General features: G+C 33.3%; 1 protein-coding gene across 4 annotated transcripts in view; it reads left to right on the top strand.

Moving 5' to 3' along the window:
* The window catches only part of FSTL5 (follistatin like 5), an 849,524-nt gene that overhangs the window by 727,794 nt on the left and 100,770 nt on the right, over positions 1 to 20,960 (top strand). For 2 of the 4 annotated variants that reach the window (XM_058276333.2, XM_058276388.2), the window contains exon 11: positions 11,553 to 11,579. The exons of the other annotated variants lie outside the window; for them this stretch is intronic. In XM_058276333.2, the coding sequence (XP_058132316.1) occupies positions 11,553 to 11,579 (27 nt within the window). The remainder of the gene's footprint in view (positions 1 to 11,552; positions 11,580 to 20,960) is intronic. 4 annotated transcript variants of the gene reach the window in all.

Here is a 20,960-nt window from a genome sequence, read left to right on the forward strand (position 1 = left end):
TGATAATATTATTCTCTTACTCCAGACTATTTGATGAGCCTCATATTTTTAACATATTTGCTTTATTGGTACTATAGATTAAGCTAATATAGAAATTAAGTCAATTAGAGATATTTGCAGAAATGAGGCTTTTAATGAAGTGAGTACTCTAAAGCACAGGCATACAATGAGGATTCAAGACTTGTTTGCTCTGATTGTTATCATCATTATTCTGGGTCAGTGATTAAACAGCTCTTAATTTTTCTTACATATGTTGACCAATGGATAAAAATTATATGTTTAAAAGCACCATATGCTTCAAACAGGAATTACAAATTAGATATTGTACATTTATAGCTAATACCTAAATATCAAAATTATATCCAATATCAAAAGGTGAGTTTCAAACGTATTTAGAAATTGCTCACACTTATTTTAGCAGGTATGGAATTTGACTATTTACTTTGTACTTTTGCATCTTGGTATCCCATTACTCTTTAGTGAGGCTAAATTCTATATATTTTTTAAATCTCATATCCACATAAAGCTGTCCATACCCAAATTTGCAAATCTGTGCCTATAACATAAGATTTCTGACTTTTTATTTGAATCTGATAATTTTTCTGCTATTCTTTCTTGTACAGTTAGAAAGGGAAAGATATGTTACACTGGAAATATTAGTCAAGAAAAATATATGGGAGGAAAAGCATTTTTATATCTTACTCTTAAAGTCATGCCTGACCACACTTCATTTTCAAAAGTGAGCAATAATTAAGGGGTACATGTGTGTGGAATAACTGTGATACTCAACGTTCTAACATTTCAGTGCTAACATTCATTCTTCCCATAGCCACGGTTGACTACACAGCTGCTACTTGGCCTAGTTTCCTTTGCTCTCTGTCAGTTTTCTGCTGAGCATTTTTGACCCCATTCTCTTTTTCTGTGTGCCAATAACTGCAGCTGCTAGAGCATCACTGCTCTTTGTTGTTTGTTCTGCACTTTATTCAGTGTTGACAATGGAAGGAAGAAGAGCAGCTGGCGTTGTTTCTCCTGTTAACATAGAAATTGTAATTTGTGGGGGTGGGGATAGGAAAGAAGAGGAGGGAGGGAAGATGGGACTGGAGATGAAAAGAGGAGTTGATTCCCTTTTTCATTTTCCAGAATTCACTTCTCCAGTGTAATACTTTGAATTAAAACTCCGAGGAGTAACAATAGTGTTTCAAATAAAGAAGAAGATAAATGATAAGGTAATTGGGGTGGTAACTCCTGAGCCATGATCTTTGTTTATGGTAGTGGGGTACTTTTTAGTTTCCTTTACCCACTCTTAAACACTGATGTCACACCTCCATCGCTTAATTTTCCCTTAAAAGCGATGAGAAAAAATGTGGGTCTTAAACTCATTCATAGGTATTTAAAAGCATTAATCACAATGTCTCAATACAGAAGTTCTTGAAAGACAGAGATTTAAATCAGCAATATGACTAAGGGTTAAATGTAAGCATTTAAGAGGATACTACAAAAATCGAAAGAAAACTATTGACAACTGGATGATTGTCCTATAGTATACTATTTTCATCATAGTATTTTTTCTTTCTTTAGATAGAATAGTTCCTATTGAACTATTCTTAATTTTTCATTTTAAAAAAAACAAGATTTTCACTTAGTTTACCTAACTGATATTGTAAAGCAAGTTAGGTAAATTCCATTACCTAGAAGCAAATCCGTCAAAACTTTTAGGAGAAAATATACTCATTAAGTGGTGAAATGAAGAGTTGGGGTCAGAACATCAAGATCTTTTTGCATCATTTTAGGAAGAATCAGCCTTTCTCCCTCCACTAAAGCAAGCAAAGCACAGGGACTAATGTTTCTTTTTTTTTTAAGATTTATTTATTTATTTAACTCCCCCCACCTCCCCCGGTTGTCTGTTCTCTGTGTCTATTTGCTGCGTCTTGTTTCTTTGTCAGCAGCACGCAAAGTGTTGTGGGCGCCATTCCTGGGCAGGCTGCACTTTCTCTCGCCCTGGGCGGTTCTCCTTTACGGGGCGCACTCCTTGCGCGTGGGGCTCCCCTACGCGGGGGACACCCCTGTGTGGCAGGGCACACCTTGCACACAGCAGCACTGCGCATGGGCCAGCTCTACACGGGTCAAGGAGGCCCGGGATTTGAACCGCAGCCCTCCCATGTGGTAGACAGATACCCTAACCACTGGGCCAAGTCCGTTTCCCGGGACTAATGTTTCTTGAGTAAATATTACCTTCAGAATTAATCCAGAATGAAGGAAAAAAGAAATCTCAGAAAAAAGCAGAAGGAGATGCCTCGGGCTAAAGGTAAAGCAGCCTGTGCAAGTTAACTGTTTTCAACAGAATGACTCAATGCACAATTTGTATATGAAATGTGCAATTAAACCACCTTCACGGGACCATCAAACTCAAGAGCACAAGTTCTGTCATGATTAGGAAGAAATTATTCTATGAAAGACAGTGTTTGTTCTACCATTTCTAATATTTTCACATCGGATTTTTACTATGCAGCACAGATTTCTGGGATCGCTATATACTTATCCAAGAGTTAAAGTTTATTTAAAGTACTTTGAGGACGAAAAATTCTCTCCTAGAATTAGTTATCCCTTTGACCCAACTACATATGACCTTCCTCAAATACTAGGTTAAGTAGGCAAATGGCAAATTATTCAATAAAGTCAATTATACATTATCTTATGAGTGATGTAAGTATTTACACCCTGTAGATTAAAGAAAATTGCATATGCTTTTGATTTTCTTTTAGACAAAATAAGCAAAAGACTTGGCAATGGAAATATAAACCTAGCATATTGATCTGATGAATCCCCTTCTGTTAAGGGTTGAATTGTGTCCCCTAAAGGTTAAGCTGAAGTCCTAACCCCTAGTACTTTAGAATTTAGCTGTATTTGGAAATAGACTAAGTGCAGATGGTGCTAGTTAAGATGAAGCCAAATAGATCTGGCATTGTCCAATATGACTGCTGTCTTTACCCTTACATGAAGAAAGAAATTTAGACAAAGAGGGGAATGCCCTTTGACAACAGAGGCAGAAATTGAAGTGCTACAGCTGCAAGCCAAGAATTGCCAAGCAAACCATTAGAAGCTAGGAAGACACAAGGAAGGATTCTTCACTATTGGTTTCAGTGGGAGCACGGCACTGCAGACACCTTGATTTCAGACTCCTAACCTCCAGAACTGTGAGACAACACATTTCTGTATATTTAAGCCACCCATTGTCTCATACATTTTAACAGCAGCCTAGGAAACTAAGATACAGGTGCCAGTAGTAATATACCTTTATTTAGTTTAACTAATAGGTTATTTTAAAATCAATGAAACTTTAAAGTGGCAGTGTGACACAGTCAGGAATGTATTCACCTTCAGAACCCAGAAAGCTGCATTACCTAGTCAGAAAATTACTGATTCTCCTGCTTTCTCTTGGGTTGCAAATTCTCCTCACCCTTTCACATCTTGTGTACTGTCAGCATTATCATAATTTATCATAGCCTTAGGGTGCCTCTTGCTGTGTATTCTTATCATTCCGGTTCTCTCTGCTACCAGTTTTCTAGCAGGATTTCTTGATTCTGAGTACTCCCAAAAGAATCTGCTGGTCTCATTTTATCACTTAATAGAAACCCACCATAATTTCCTGGCCAGTTTCTGTATTGTATGCTGGCCACCATGGCCAAATCAAGTGACATTAGATATTAGGTTAGGAATCTATATGGACACAGGGAAGGCTCAACTTTAATCCTTGTGAAAATAGTGACAGTTTTGCTTAAAGTGGCCTTGAATTTGGCATATGGCTAGCAATGTACTTGATAATACCTAATACAGTATTCCATCCTAAAAATATAATGTTTTTAAGGTCTCATTTCATTCATCATATGTACATTCCAAAAAAAAATTAACTACCATCATAATAACCATATCTTCTTTTCAGATACATTATATTTTAATCTTTTAAATTTGTCCTTTCTCCTTTGTCTTCTGAAGTAAATTTCTTAAATCTAAAAGGGAGCCAGGCAATAAGAAAAGTACCTAAAATGTTATCCTTATATAAATGCCGTTTATCTAAAAAGATTTTGAACTCCTGAAAACCACTTTAAGACAAGAATAAGCAATTAAACCTGTTTACTTGAAAAGCTAGGCAGCTTATATATGAGTAGTAAAGCAAAATAGCTGTTCAGTAGTATAACATGTTCTCAGGTAAACTAGCTTAGCTGTTGCTTATATAATACCATTCAGCTCTTAAAACTTATTTCCTGATGGAGATAACATATTTAATATGAGATCCATTGCTTTACAAAGAATTATAAAATCCTAATATATAAAATAAAGTGATTTATTTATAAAGTCATTATTAAAAATTTCAGTTACTAGAGTCAGGCATCTGTTCAATTGACCCACATTTTCATGATAAGACATGTTATCTTCAGAAAGAATTTTATATTTCAGTTATGTAGTGAATAAAAATTAAATTACTGGAGACCTTTAAATTTGATATTCTTATTGTCCAATTCTGAATTAAATATATAAGAATAGATAATTTCCTTATGACATATTGTTTTAGTTTTCTAAGGTGCCTAGGCAATATACCAGAAATGGTTTGCATTTTACAATGGGGGTTTATTAAATTGTAAGCTTACACTTTCAAGGCAGGGTAAAATACCCAAATCAAGGCATAAGGTAATGTGATTCTGAATTCTTCCGTCAATTGGGAAGGCACACGGCAGCATCTCCGTTCTCCTCTGGATTTTGTAGCCTCGGTTTCCTGCTTCCTTTGGCTTTATCTCAGCTCCTGTGGCTTTTTTCCTGCTTTAGTAGCCTTCTCTTTCAGTTTTGGGGGATTTCTTTCTGTGTTTCTCTCCGTGTTTATCCCTTTCATGAAGAACTCCAGTACAAGGATCAAGATCTACCCTGGGTCACATCATATAGAAGTAATCTTATAAAAAGACCCACCTACAGTAGGTTAACACACACAGAATGGATTAGCTCTAAAGATATGATTTTCTGGTGTCCATCCAGCATCATAATCATCACAAGTATTAAGGAACATAATAGGTATTTTCACAGTTTCCATATCTGAAGGAACAAAGGAAAAAACTATTGAACCCAATCTCTTGATTCAAGACTGGCTACCCATATGTGGTGTTCTGGAACTGTATGCACAGAAAAAGATGTTCTTAAACTTAATCTATCTCTGTGGGTGTGAACACATTGTCAGTAAGACTATTTGATAAGGTTACTTCAGTTAAGATGTGTCCCAACGCAGTCAGGATGGGTCTTAATCCTACCCCTGGAGTCATTTATAAGCAGAATGAAATTCAGATAGATAGGGATAAAAGTCACTGGAAGCAAGAAGTTGAAATTCAACGCAATCTGGAAAAGAATAGAGAGGCCAGGAGAGGCCATCACATTCCAAGGACCAAGGATTGCAGGTAGCCAGCATCAAAATGTCTTGGTCATGCCTTGACTTGGACTTTTAGCCTCAAAACCATGAGCTAATAAATTCCATTGTTTAAGCTGACTCATTGCACAGTATTTACTTGAACAACTAAGAAAAAGATTAATAACAAAATGAAACAAACAAACAAAAAAAACAAAGAAGCTGGATCTTAAAGGATGACCAGACGAAGAATTCTGGTAAGGATATTCCTGTCAGATTTAGCATATGAGAAAAGATGAAGAGATTCAAAATGACTTGATACATGGAAGCTGAGTTTGAGACAACGCTAGGCATGACTTGGAGGGCCACGTGCTATATTTAAGGACTTTGAGCTCTCTTTTACAATAATGAGGAACAATTATAGGTTTTAAAGCAATTGAGTAGTATAATAAAATCTGTATTTGTCATAGGTACCTGTTTATGTATTGTTTAAATGCTAAATTGTTATGATAAAAAGAAGTTATTCCAATATGTAAACTGGTGTTAAATTTAAACATATAAATAGCAATACCTAATGGAAATATTGGGATGAGGTCATAGCTTAAAGAAGGTTTTCTTTAAATACTTGCAAACATATCCAATCTCCCTAATTATAAAAAATTTAAAATCTCTGTCTGTTTCTCTATCTTTATAATTCACATTTTGTGTGCTCATGCATGTATTTGCACACATACACACACAGTAAAAGTTCATCTTGAATGTGTTGAGATGAATAATTTTATAGACTGTTAATGGTGCTGGTAATAGCCTGTTAGAAATTAACCTGTGGCATGTGTCAAGACCTTTAAAAGAGCCAGTATTTCTCACAGGGATATATGCTAATTAGAATTAACAACAACAAAGGAAGGTCATTGCAGTAAAAACAACAATAACAAAACACACCCACTCACCTACATCCAAATATGAACATATCGGTATGAAGTGGTTAAAGTCAATAATATTTATTAAGTCCCTATTACTAATACTAGCCTCTGATATAGGTACTAAGTTTGGATTAACAAACAGGACACTAAAAGCAATATTTTTAAAAGACAGAACTCCACATAATGAATAGTGTATAGTGATTAAAAAATACATATGAAGATTAGATTGGACATATGATAAGTGAATAAACAGGATGAAAATTATTTTATATTTTATGTTTGTATATTAGAAAGATCCCCATATTCATATACACTTATTTAAGAATAAAAAAAATAAAAACATAGAAGAATAACTGTTTATTTCACCTGCATGGTTGAATTCTTGGTATGTCCTTCTCAAATTAATGCATATTTTAACTTTCCAAAGTAAAATTGAGTTATTTCTAATCAGAAAATAAAAATACTGAAGTTTCAAAATGAATTAATTTCAAAATAATTTTACCTTTATATATTTTCCCTAACTAGGAATAATATAACTTTATGTTTGTCATATTTTTAGTTATTTTACATTTGATCTCATACTTTTTATATTTCAGCAAATCATTGACATATCATGCAAAATCTTCCATAGTATTATATATTTCTTTTTTTTAAAGATTTATTTATTTCTCTCCCCTTCCTCCTCCCCACCCCCCATTGTTCTCTGTGTCTATTTGCTGCGTGTTCTTCTTTGTCCCCTTCTGTCGTTGTCAGTCGCACGGAAATCTGTGTTTCTTTTTGTTGGGTCATCTTGTTGTTTCAGTTCTCCATGTGTGCGGTGCCATTCCTGGGCAGGCTGTACTTTCATGCTGGATGGCTCTCCTTATGGGCACACTCATTGCATGTGGGGCTCCCCTACGTGGGGGACACCCCTGCTGGCATGGCACTCCTTGCGCGCATCAGCACTGTGCATGCGCCAGCTCCACACGGGTCAAGGAGGCGCGGGGTTTGAACCGCAAACCTCCTATGTGGTAGACGGATGCCCTAACCACTGGGCCAAGTCTACTTCCCTATTTATTTCTTACATAAGAAGAATGTAGATTGTGGGATATTTATTCTGTATCTTGTGACATAATAGAACTATCTTAATGGTTTTATGTATTTTTAAAATTTAATCTTTTGTAGCAATTTTATCTTCAAGTCTTGGTAATTTTTACCTGTTACTTTACACCACTTATACATTTCATATTGTTCAGACCTTCAAAAATAAGTTCAAGTAATAATTGCTTCTACTACTTTGATTAAATTTCTTAGTTTGCTGTTTGTTAATTTGTTGTTATAAAATATGTCTCTATTCTTAGTTTTTGGTTTGCTCCGAATACTTATAATACAATTAGTAATATGTGATGCATTTTATCATATTACGTTTTTGTTTATATAATTTATAATGATTATTCTCTTTTGAAATACTTATATGATTTATTACATTAATTGGTTTCTTAACTAAACTGCTACCAAATCATTCTTTCATTCCAGGAAGGATCCAGTTTATGATCAGTTAAACTTTTAATATCCTGATCAATTTTGCTTGCATTTTATTTATGATTTTTGCCAATAGAGAGACTGACCTATGATTCTCTTTGCTCTGCTTCTATATTATCAGGCATTGACATCGGTTTTGCTGATTTTATAAAATGAACAAGAATATTGATCATTGTTCTAACAATATTAAATATAAGTGGAATTATAAGATTCTTGAGAGAAAGTAAAAACTGATTATAAAAATATCAGGCCCTTAAAGTATTTTGAGGAAGTTATCTGAAAAAAAGCTTCAATCTATAGCATGGTTATTTTTATCCAGGTTCTTCTTTACTGTTCACTTTGGAAATTTGCATTTCCTAGGAATTTTTTTATCCAGGTAATCAATTTACTAGCAGAAACTCCATTCACTTGAAACTGTCAGAACTACAGAAATTCATTCCTTCATCCTTCCTCCCTCCCTTCCTTCCTTCCTTTTTTTCTTTGTTTTAATCTATGTATTTTTCTCAGTAATGCATCATTTAAGTCTATGTATTATCGTTTGGCTGAAACACTTTGGTTTCATGAGTTAAATTATCTTGTGGTTGTGTTTTATTTTAATTATAATTACAGTTTAATTTTTTAAAATATTGATTCATTGAACAATTTTGTGGGTTTAAATTACAGTCATAATTAGTATATTTACGTCATTGTTTTCTGAAAATAACTTAAATAATTTTTAATTGTTGGAACCTATCTACTTAATATATAGACATTTTATTTTGTAGTTCATTTTGAGATCACTCTGTAAAATCTTTGAGATCACTTAAAAATGAAGTTTCATATTTTTTATTTAGTTTAATGTTCATCATGCATAGCACTAATTTTTAAATTTTATTTTATTTTTATTTTTATTTTTTGCAGTATTGGGGCTGGATATTGAACCCAGGACCTCGTATGTGAGAAGCCAGTGCTCAACCACTGAGTCACAGGGGCTCCCCTGAGCTGTTTTTTTTCATTTGTTTGATTTTTTAATTGTTTTTAGGAGGTACCGGGGATGAACCCAGGACCTCCCATGTGGTAAGCAGGTGCTCAACCACTTAAATCACACTTGCTCCCCAGTACTTTCATTTTTGAAACATTGTCTTTTTTTTCCCTTAATTTTTCTATTATTGAGAGTGATACATCAAAGAAGCTGAATATACTTTCAGATTTATCAATTTCTTATTCTAATCCAACAGCTCTTTGCCTCATATTAAGATGCTATGGTTTTAGTTTCTATCATTGTAAGTTTAACATATAGTGCCTTGAATATTACCTTATTTGATGTTACAAACCCTGTATATTTTTGGTGTTTACTTATACAATACTGCCTATCTTAAAACCATTCCCCTTTTAGTCCTTTAATGTCTTTAGTCCTTTAAAATCATACTGTTTTTACTATCTTTAGGAGTTTGTACATGCTTGCTCCTATATCTGGAAAACTTGTGCCACCTGTTTCACTCTTACTCCTCTTTTAGATTTCTCCTCAGAAATTATACCTTTATTGAAATTCCTACCAGTCTCACTATGCAAATCCACCCATTATTAGCATTCATATATTGCTATGTTCTTCTCTTTCATAATACAACAAAATAATACTTTTTCGATTTTCTTCTGCCATGACTTGAACACTATTTATCACCTGACTAGGATGTAAGCTATACTAGTACAGACACTTGGTCTTCTCCACCCTTCATATTGCAGCACCAGTCACAATGTCTGGAACATACTTGGTGCTCAACCAATACCCCTAAGTGAATGGATGGACATATGAGGAAACATAAGTCTAATTACCATTTTTATAAAGCCAGGGTAATACAATTAAGGTTAATCATGAATCAACCTTTCCTGGACAACAGAGGAAAATTTAATTTCTATTGCATTACATGCAAATACTTCCTTGATTTCATTGTGGACAAATTCTCTAGCCTTATCTTTCACCAGTTTTGTCTTCCAACAAAACCAACTTATTTGAATTCCTCAGAATATGCTATACAGTGTCCTATTGGCATTCCTTGAACATGGCTTTCCTTGTATAAGGGATACTCTATCATCCGAGCCTCACAGCCCTCTTGAATGCCTGAATAACATTACATGGCTTGAGCATTACTGTCCCAGTGGAGGTTTCCTTTTCCTGCCCAAAGTCTGCCCCCACAGAGATGGTCATTCTGCCCTGTCCACAGTCACTGGATGTAGTATTTGGTTCTTTTATGATACTTATCACATGGTTAAAATTATTTCTTTACATGGCTCTCTCCCCTCACAGGTTTTACAGCCTCTCTGTGAGAATAGGCATTGCCCTTTTCATATTCGTCCCAAACACACTGTAGGAAACAAGAATAATATCCGAAAATGAGCTGAAGGAACGTATGCCAGATATAGGCGTGTTTGAATAAATGTACTTAAGACCACTGAGAATGTCAAAAAATACTCTTAAAACATTTTTTAAAGAAATATAGCTACACTGAAAACTGCATCTGTTGGATCTCTCACTTCAAGTCCTGAATGCTGGACTTCAGGCTTAGTTCTGCAACTCCCATTACATGGGTTCAGTCAAAAATAAATAAATAGTGAAGCGGCTGTGGCTCAATCAGTTGGGCTCCCGTCTACCATATGGGAGGCCCTGGGTTTGTGACCCGGTGCCTCCTTGTGAAGGCAGGCTCGCCTGAACGCCACGGAGAGCCACCGGCCCACAGGCACCATGGAGAGCCAACTCAGCAAGGTGACACAACAAGAAAGGAAAACAAGTAAAAAAAAACACAGAAGAGTGCCCAGCGAGTGGACACAGAAAGCAAAAACAACAAGCAAGCCACAAGGGGGTGGATTAAAAAATAAATAAATTATGTTTTAATTTGGTCATATTACAACAGTAGTAATTAGAGGTGTGTGAGATTTTTCTTTAGTTACACTTTCTTTTCATTTACTTTATGTTGTTTTAATATCATATAGACTTTGGATTACCTAAATTATTAAACAGTCTGGCAGTACCTTGAGAATATTTCTAATTCGTGTTTTTATTTAAAAATTTCTGAATATTTGAGCTCACTAATCATTTGGTCTATATATAATTTTAACAAACCTATTGTCTAGAAACACTTCAAATATGAAACATTAAGAACGCACTAAAATAAAGAAGATATATTTCTTCTGTCCAAATTAAAACAGTAAAAACATGTACTAATTTAAAATAGGCCACTTCTTTGTAAAAAATAAAAAAACATTATTTCTGCTTCCAAAACTGAATAGTCTTCAAAATCTTGTATTTATAAGAATTGTTATTGTTCAGGAATACTATATATTGTCATTATTAAGAATTTTTAAGTGTATAACTTTTTATATCAATAACTATACTGCCAATTTAGAAGTTTTATCCCCTAATGCTTGTTCTAAAATGTATTTCAATAAAATTAACTTAAATATTCTATTTTTCAATGATGAATAAAATGTTCTTTGTTTACTAAGAAAATCTTTATTTCAAAGAAGAGTTGGCTGTTTCAAGATATGTTCAGTGTATTAGCTTTTCCCAGTATTTTACTGTGGTGCTAATTTAATGTAGTTTGTTGAGTTCAAATGTAACTACTTTTATGTGCATATTCTAATCTGGTGAAAGATTGTGAATTTTTTAGTACTTAATTATGTTATTATACAGTTGAAGCACTCATTGCTCACTCTTCTTTCTCTTCTTTCTTTTTAACATGCTGCAGTAGCTAACATATTATGGAGAGAAGAAGGTACTAAATTTAATGATTTTTCTATAATGTGACTACTTGCTTAATTTTACTAGATTGCTTGAATATCATAGTATTAATAATTACCTTTGTTTTTATATTGATTCAATAATTTTATTTGACTATTCCAGTATTTTTGTGTAAACTTGCTATCACTAAAAATATTTATTATTCCTAATCAGCTTGATTCATTATTAATATATAACCAGGCAGTTATGTTTTAATATACTGAAATACTTTTAAAAGCATACAATGAAGTCAAGAAAGAAAAGTGATTTCAGTTAAACATACTTTACATAATAAACCCTGTTTTATTTCAGAATAAGGAAACAACTATACATACTATGGTCTTATCTATTATTTGAGAAAATGGGTTTCAAATGTGAAAAATCTGGATTTGAATTCAGCCTCTGCTACTAAGACAAGTCATCTAGCCTCTTTACATCACAATTTTCTTATCTCAAAAAATAAGGATGGTTGTTATACTCAATAGGGTTGTTATTGATTCCTTAAATATAGTCAGCACTCAACAAATGCTATCTACTGCCACATCATTTTCATTGTTATTGTTATTGTTATTCTCAACTAAGAAGAATATGTTTGCCAAGGTCCTCAAAGAGTCAATCAATTGTGCTATAATTAAATTCTTATGTGAAAAATGTCTTTGAGCCATCATTACACTCGTGGCAAGTAATGACCACAATTGTCTTCACAATCTATCCCAGACCAAGTTTTTTGTCATCAAGAATAGCTTCCTGTCTGGGCTGAATCCACTACTCCCTATGAGGGACCATGTGCTCAAGTCCTTATTCCAACCGAACCATGGAGCAGGAGGTATCACCAGGCTTCATCACAAGCTTCAAGAAATTTTGAAATTTAACCATCTCGATTCTATACTCAGTGATGATGATCATTCACAGCACCTTTTTTGTTGTTGTTTGGTCCTTGATATTCATCGCTCCTTATCTTTTATAAAAGTTCTTTTAAAATCTGATTTTATTAAAGAGGTTCTGGTGTAGCTATATCTACTCCTTTACTTCCACTGGTTTATTTATACTTGACTATCCATAATTTGTATTGAAATTAGCATTGCCATATCCATTAGGCAATATTTCCTTATACTGTGTTCCTTTGTGAGATCAAGTAATTATTTTTCTGAATATCTTACAATTTGCTTTAATTTTACCATTGCAATGGAAGGAACAATATCTAAGGAGTTAAGGAGATCAGGTACCACATATCTGGACTTGTTGCTTAATTGCTAGGAAAAATTGAACAAGCTGTTTGACTTCACTGAGATATGTATTTCTAACATAATTCTTCAAATACAGTTGGCTCTCTCCTTGCAATTCTGTTACATATAAATACCATGACAGTATGTTAAACATCTCTTGCTTATGTTTTGACTTTGTTTGGCAATATTATTAGATTATTATATTTATTAATGCATCTTAATAATGATATAATATTCTTCAGACTACTTTCATAAGTATAGTAAGTCTACAAATTGAGATCATGCTTTGGGATTCATTATATGAAGCCATTTTTCTTATCTAGTTAAACATTTCTTCTGTTAGTTTTTGGAAATGTATACATTCAATATTTTTTCACCATCAGTCAATGATGTTCATATGCTTTATGACTTTTTTAAAATTCAGAATGTGTTCTTGAGAAATGCTAGCTATTTAAAATACTTGCAGGTAATTTCAAGAGAGCGATAAAAAGTGTTTTGGGTAATTTTTTTAAAGATTTGCTGTATGCACCAATCATAAGAGTCCTTTATTACTTCTTAGAAAAATGAATTTAAAATAATAGAAAATGGTATGTTTCACTTACATTCATAGACATCTGTAAATTATTTACATAATGCAAGAATTTGGGGGAAATAATTACAATTAAAATAATTTCATGTGAAAATAGTAATAATGATGGCAAGATATAATAGACCAGTTTAGAGATCACTGATTCCCAATAGGGCATACAGTTATTTCTGAAAAAAATAATGAAAGAGTAACTAAATAGAGTTCCAAAACAAATTTCAACTTCCATTATTAAAAGTAAAATAATAAATATGAGCTACAAATTTTTGAGATCCATTTTTATTTACACTTTGGGAATGATTTGCTTGTTTGCTTGCTAGCTTGTCTGTTTACCATGGCCAAGATAATTTTATCCTAGAGATAAATGACTATTGAATTTCTGGCAATGTACGGTCAATAATGGAGAATTGGACAAGATAACAACTATCATAATGTCCTTTTATTTATCTACCAATGGTAAAACTTTACAGTTTTGTTTAACTAAAAGACAATTTTTAAACATAAACATTAGTATCCAGCTTAGTCAAGAGTTTATAATCTAAATTGTTTTCACTGAATTTATTTTTTCTTACCAGTTTGGTATTTAAACTGGGAATTCAGTGTCCTCTAATCACCTTTTCTCAGTTCTTTTTGTCATGTTGAAAGATAATGTTAAGAGGGGAAATATTGCACTAATTTGTTCACAACTATTTGAAGAGTATTTTAAATATAAAGCACTTGGAAAACATTGAAAATGCTAATATAAGATTTAATATCTGCTCTAGAAATCCTTTTACTCTACTAGGTTAAATGTTAAGTCATTTTATTGAAAGATAATTTTATAATACAATTTTAAGCACACATTTATTTATTATGATTGGTTTTCTACAATAATATTATTAGATTTCATAATCAAATATAATTTAATAAAATATTTCCAAATGTTTGTGTAGAGGAACACTACTTTTGGAATGTGTTATTAAGGTTTAATTTAATAATAAGTTTTTTGAATCAAGTCAGTACTGAATTAAAAGAGTTTAAACCATTTTATTCACTCCAGGATTGCTCTAAACTTTAAATAATTGGTTTCAATCTCCATGACTTTTCATAATTTATTGGTACATGGAATTATTTTGATGACTGTGTATATGATTAATATTGAGGAGAACATGCTTTGGAAAATTCAGATTTGATATGACACCAAATGACTTGCAACCAAAAAAATTTTTCCATGTTTATGGAAATTGAGTGCCTCTTTTTTTCTTTGAGCACATTTAATACATGTTATAGAAAAATTTAAAGTAAATTGCTGTATTAATTGGACTAATTAACACCAACCACCAAAAGAAAAAAACAGAAATTGCAAAAATCCTACATTTTAGTTATTACATTGTTAGCTGACTAGGCTCATGATATGCTGTGTGTGGTTTCCTATTTCACCAAAGTACAGGAAAAAGAGATTAGAAAGCAGACTAGTTGTGATCTGCTTCACCCTGAAGTTATCACATTTCACTGGACAGTATGATTCACCTACAGGCAGATAAGAAAACATAGAATACTTGAGTAATTAGGAAGTATCAAAAGCCTTTGCCACAGTCATTTTTAGAGAAAAATGCTAATGTTTCCCAAACCAGATTACTGCCTCACAGTAATATTGAAGAAATATTCAAATGAAAGTAGGAGAATATTCAGATAATAAGGCTTCTTGATACTTGAGATTCAGGAGGCGGTAGAAATGGATGGTGGAGAGGCTACACTTTCTAATGGCTGGCACATGATACCAATGAAACAACAATCAAGCTATCAGTATTTGCAGTGAACAGTTCACTTCTCTCTCTTTTCAAAAATTAACATCACCTTAAGCTTTTAAAATTTTTCAGTTTTTAAACACAAAGTGATCTGGCAAGAGATATTTGCATATATACATCTGCATACATAAATATTTGAACACATGCATGTATATGTATACAATTAATTCTAACCAATATTGATTATAAAGCAAACAAATTTGCTATGTTTTATATATATATTCTTTGCTATGGTAATCATTAAGGGCAAAATTTATCATGCGGATTTGCATTTCCTCTTCCTGTCATAACTTTTGAAATTTAAGAGATTGTATATTGACTCAAAAGTACTAGGTTTAGATAATATTTCCCTGGCAAAAAAAATGTCCATATAGATATATTCATATGTATATATATACATACTCACACACCTACACACAACTATACACATATATACATTTACACACACTCACATACACTATTTATATTGATCAAAGAGTAACACCTCCTTGGATTAATAATGCCTAATATAGAGCTTTACATAATCACTCTCAAAAAACCTTTTTTTGTCAAAAATAAAGTAATAAGCATCTCTTATTTTAGTCAAAAAAAATAAAGACTTTATTAAGGTGCAATGGTATGATGTGCTCTGAGTGGGAAGAGGTTTATAGCTCCAGAGACAGACAGAGTTACAAAGAATAGGAAAATTCACAAATAAAAAATCTCTCCCTGCTGAGACATTCAAAGTGAAAAATGCAACATGGGTCATCTAGTCTTGACTATATTTTTCTTTAGCCAATAAAATGACTTCTGTATTTCTGAAAAAGATAAATGTAGGATCACTTGAAGATGGCAAAGACAGTGTTAACCAATGGGAGCGCTTGATTAAACTCCATACTTATTGAATCACCTTCGTTGGTTAACAAATCATTGCCTTCTATAAGTACAATATGTCATTGGCAGCAACAAAAATGCCAACATTCGTGACTCTTAAAGTTGGAGGAAGAAAAACATCCCTACAAAATCTCTTTTTGATTGACTTGAGTAAGCATCCAATAATCCAAATATTGTTGTTGATATGAATGTATCCAGTTTGAGTCTATTAACACTATATGATATTGTGCTTGAGCAACTTCCCATCCCTAGAAGACTGAGACAAGAATGTGCATTGCATCTATTTTTTTCTCAGTCCCTTTCAGGTAATTAAAGTTGCAGTATTGATTAGAAGATCCTGTGGGAAATATTCCTCTCTCATGAGGCTGAAAGAAACTCTTGTTTATTTTTCTTTCTGTGTAGAAAGGAAAAGCAAAGCAAAAAGAAGGCATAAGGAACAAAGTATGGATCACTTTCCACTATACTCCATTATGTTAAAATCGACCTGGAAAAGACAAAGCACATGTGTCTGTATTCACCAAGGGGTTAAAAAAAGAAAAAATATCCTGCACATATCCCCGGTCTTCACTATGGCTAGAGAGTTGAAAGCTTTCACTAAAATCAAGATTTTATATTGTAACACAAAGCAACAGAGGGGGGAGAATTGTAACAGAACTTTACATTAGAAAAGCAGCTCTCTAGCATTTTGGGACTTTACATTGTTAAAAATTATTGAGAAATCAAAGGTCTTTTTAAAATGTTGTTTGTTTCTATGTACCAATATTTACTATATTAGAAATTAAAACAAAAATTTAAAACATTAATTCATTAAAAATAACCATAATAAATCAATTACATTAGCCATAAATAATACTTTATTTTAAAAGTGGTATTTTCAAAAAAAAAAATAGAGTGACTTTGTTTTATATTTTTCAAATACTTTTAATGTGTTTAATAGAAGCTCTTGGAACCCCATATCTCTTTCTGCCTCTAATTGTTGTGAAATCACATATCATGCAACCTGTTTAAAAGTAACTCTATATTTGTGATAGAATGAAAGAGAAAATACAAATGATACCTGTATCAGTCAGCCAAAGGGGTGCTGATGCAAAGTACCAGAACTCTGTTGGCTTTTATACAGGGTTTTTATTTGGGGTAGAAGCTTGCAATCACAAGGCCCTAAAGAATCCAACTCAAGGTACCATAAGAGGTACTTTCTTACCCAAAGTCATTGGCCAAGTTTTGAAGCAAGATGGAGGGCAATGTCTGCAAGTGTTCAGCCTTCCCCTTTCTTCTTAAGGCTCCCTGGTCACAGCTTCTTCCAATCTCAGCTGTAGACTGGCATAAGGCTTGTCACTCTCCCAGGGGCTCCCTTCTTTCCACACTAGGCTGCGCCAGTCTCTCCACAAAGTCAGCTCTAGACTATCAGGCTCATCTCGCTTCCCAGGGCCATGTCTATGGAGCACTCTCTCTTCCTAAGTACCTGCTTCTGCGTGTCTACTTCCATGTGAGAGTGTGTTATCAGCCCAAAGGGCCTGGGACTCGATGCTGAGTTGCATTCTAATGACATGGTTGGATCAAAGCCCTAATCCTAACATATATTACTCAGACTTCTCAGCTGAATCTAATAAAACCAAAGGGTTATCATACCAGAGAAAAAGACCATTTTACCAACATAATCTCTATTTCTTTTTGGAATTCATCAATAAATATCAAACTGCTACAATATCTTAGTTTTATTGTGAAAATAGTTTTGACATTACAGAGTCCCTAAGGAGATCACACTTGGAGAACTACTCTACTAGAATACCAAGTTGATCTTTTAGCAGGAGCATAGAACTTGGGAAAGCAGGACTTATAGGTGGACATAATAGAATACTTAAAATTAGCAGTATGACACACAATATAGATTTCAGAGAAAAACTGTGATTATGGGCCATTTCACCATTTGCTTTCCCACTAATGTTTCATAGAAGAGATTATCTCATCCATAAAAATAACAATGTTTACAAATTCTTGAAATCTACTATGTTCTAGTCAGTCTGCTGACTGTTTCATTTTACTCATCTATTTAATTCTTAAAACAACTGTATGACAGAAGCATAATTATTATCTCCAAATTCAAGATGAGTAATTGAAGTACAAAGTGATTAACTTCCACATGGTAAGTTCTATAGCCATGATTTGCATCAGAGCTGTCTGATTGCAGAGGATGGAGTTTACCTATCTTTGTCACACTTACTCCAATCCTTATAAAACAAGCTATGACACAAAAACGTAATCATTACAATGAGCATATATGAATATATCACTCTCTTTAACATAAAGCTCATGAGTGTTCCAAATGAAAATTTGCATGACTTCAATTTCTAACATCTCTATCAACAAGTAATTTGTATTACTCTGTGCCCAGTATATTAGAGCTTCGTATTTTAAACACAACCCATTCACACCATATATTCAGTTTATAAATTCTGCTAGGAAAATCTAAATGGAACACTTGAAGAATAAAATATGCCTTGCAAGTCAGAAATTGGCAAGGTATTACCTCTTGAAGGTAAAAAAAAAAGGAGGAACTCTCAGAGAGCAATAAAAGTATAGGTAAAGTTTTATAAGCAGGGTGATGGAGGCATGGGTGTTCATTTTGCAATTATTATTTTATGCATGTATATTTTTACGTACAATATTTTGCATTACTATTTTATAAATACTAAGGAGCTATTACCATTTAAAAGAAAGTCAAACACAAGAGCAAGCTAAATCTTGAATAATGATCTGTATTTCTTTTGTAACTTGTAACCTGGAAAGTATTTCCTGCTTTATACAAATACCATTGTATAAGTCATATTATATAAAAGCAAGAAAATAGACCCTCAGATTTGAAAGTGATTTAGATGGATTCGTTTTTATAGGAAAATAAGGCTCAGGAATTTTATACTGAAACAAACAGCAGCTGAATCTCGTTGACTTTGTGTTGTGTGCAAAATATGGAAAAATAACTTAACAGTAACCTTAGGGGTAAGGTCTGAAAAGGCTTCTAGAAACTTTGAAAACAATCTGGACTCAGAGTATTTAGGTGCAAACACACTCAAATTCGTGATTTTAAAGCAGAATTTCAAAGCAGCTGAAGGAGGCCAGATAAATATTCATTAAAAAATGTTGAGCTTTGTTTTAAACACTGAAGATAGTATGTAACTGACACAACAAATAATCAGACCTCACATTATGATTTGGTTATGTTCATAAGTTTCAACAAAATATGCAGCAACCAATAAATTTAAATTGATAATTATTGATATATAGTATGCATCAATCTTAAGTTAATGCTTACATGGAGGCTTTACTGATACAAATCAATTTGTTTTGCAAAAAAGTTTCTTCTTTTAAGCTTTATCCTCTGGGAATGGAATTTATATACCTTGAGGCACAAGTATAATTATAAATAACAGCTGACAGCTTCAAAATTTTACCTTATGAAAAATGTGACTTGAATTTCGTTAGTTTTTGCCACTTCTGCTACATTAAGTCCATCTTAATTTGTGCTCTTTGGAATTATAATATACAATTAACTGATGAGGTTACATCTATTAATGTTAGTAATGTAAAATATTTATTAAAAATAATCTAAGTGCAAAAACCATCTAGAGTCATTTTAAATGTACATACATTATTAGGTAGAAAATGTTTTCTCCGCTAGAAGATGAAATAATCACAATATTAGCACCCATAAATTTATAGAATATGTTTGAACATATTTTTTCTAAATCAAAGATTTATAAGGTATATATATGCCTAGAAGGCCAAAACTGGGGACTTCTGCATACAGTAGGAACATATTTTATATAAGTAAATATGACAAAACTTTAATAAAAATACATTTTAGCAAAGCAATAAACTTTTGTGTGAGTCACACTTATGCAAAGTCCAAGACTAGACCTAATACACTTTATAGGTATTTGCAATTAAAAAAACAAAAAGAATGCTTGGGTTTTTTTTATTTAAATGAATTCTCTTGCTTTGTAAAGATGTATTTAGAACTAAGACATTTTTAGTCATAAAGCTTTGGCTTTCTCAACTATCATGATTTAAATATTATTTAATATCTTTCAAAGAATATATTATCACTGAATTATGTAAGCTTTAGGCAGACTGAGAAAATTTGATTGTGTAGGTAAAAAAAAACTGAGAAAAGGGCTGTCAAAGAAAAAACCTGCATGAGACAGTGTATAACAGGGGAGGATAACTTTATTCATACATACAGTACAGTAAAACTCAACTCCCACAAAGGCAGGGGATTGGTTAAGATTTACAGCCCCTGCCAGGGCAGTGGAAACAGGGAGCTGTGGGTGGGTGAGGTTGAAAACTTGGAATAGCTGGTATCTGAAGTTGTCTGGCCCCTCCACTTTTAAATTTTTCTGTAGTCTGAGTTGTTTTTTCTCTGCAACTCCACAGCTGCAAAATTAATTTGCAGGCAGTCAGTGCAGGGACGGAGCAGGTACATGGCTAAGAGGGGAAAGGCTGGCAGCCTGGTCAAGAAAAAGAAAGAAGGCTTGGTCAGGAGCTGTGCAGAGGAGGATCAAGAAAGGAAGAATCACATGGTGCTCGGGCTGGGTACATTGCGACAGCGAAGAAAAGGAGCACAAAGAGAAACAGAGTGCATGAACACCTGAAGCTCCCCAGACTGCAGACATTGGTGACCCTGAACGACATTCCAACTGTCTAATCCGCAGTCTCCTGCACCCGTTCATTACAGGTGGAGGTACTGAGTGAGCCGGTGATCTTCTCAGAGCCATATACACAGATCTGCAGCCTGGAAAAATGTGAAGTCTTTGGTTTAAATTAAATCATTACACTAAGAGTTTACTAAAACCATAAATTAATTGAAGTTTTAAAGATTAAAAACTGCCAATATAAAAACTATTGTA

This window comes from Dasypus novemcinctus, chromosome 1, assembly GCF_030445035.2.
Source record: "Dasypus novemcinctus isolate mDasNov1 chromosome 1, mDasNov1.1.hap2, whole genome shotgun sequence".
Lineage (NCBI taxonomy): Eukaryota > Metazoa > Chordata > Mammalia > Cingulata > Dasypodidae > Dasypus > Dasypus novemcinctus.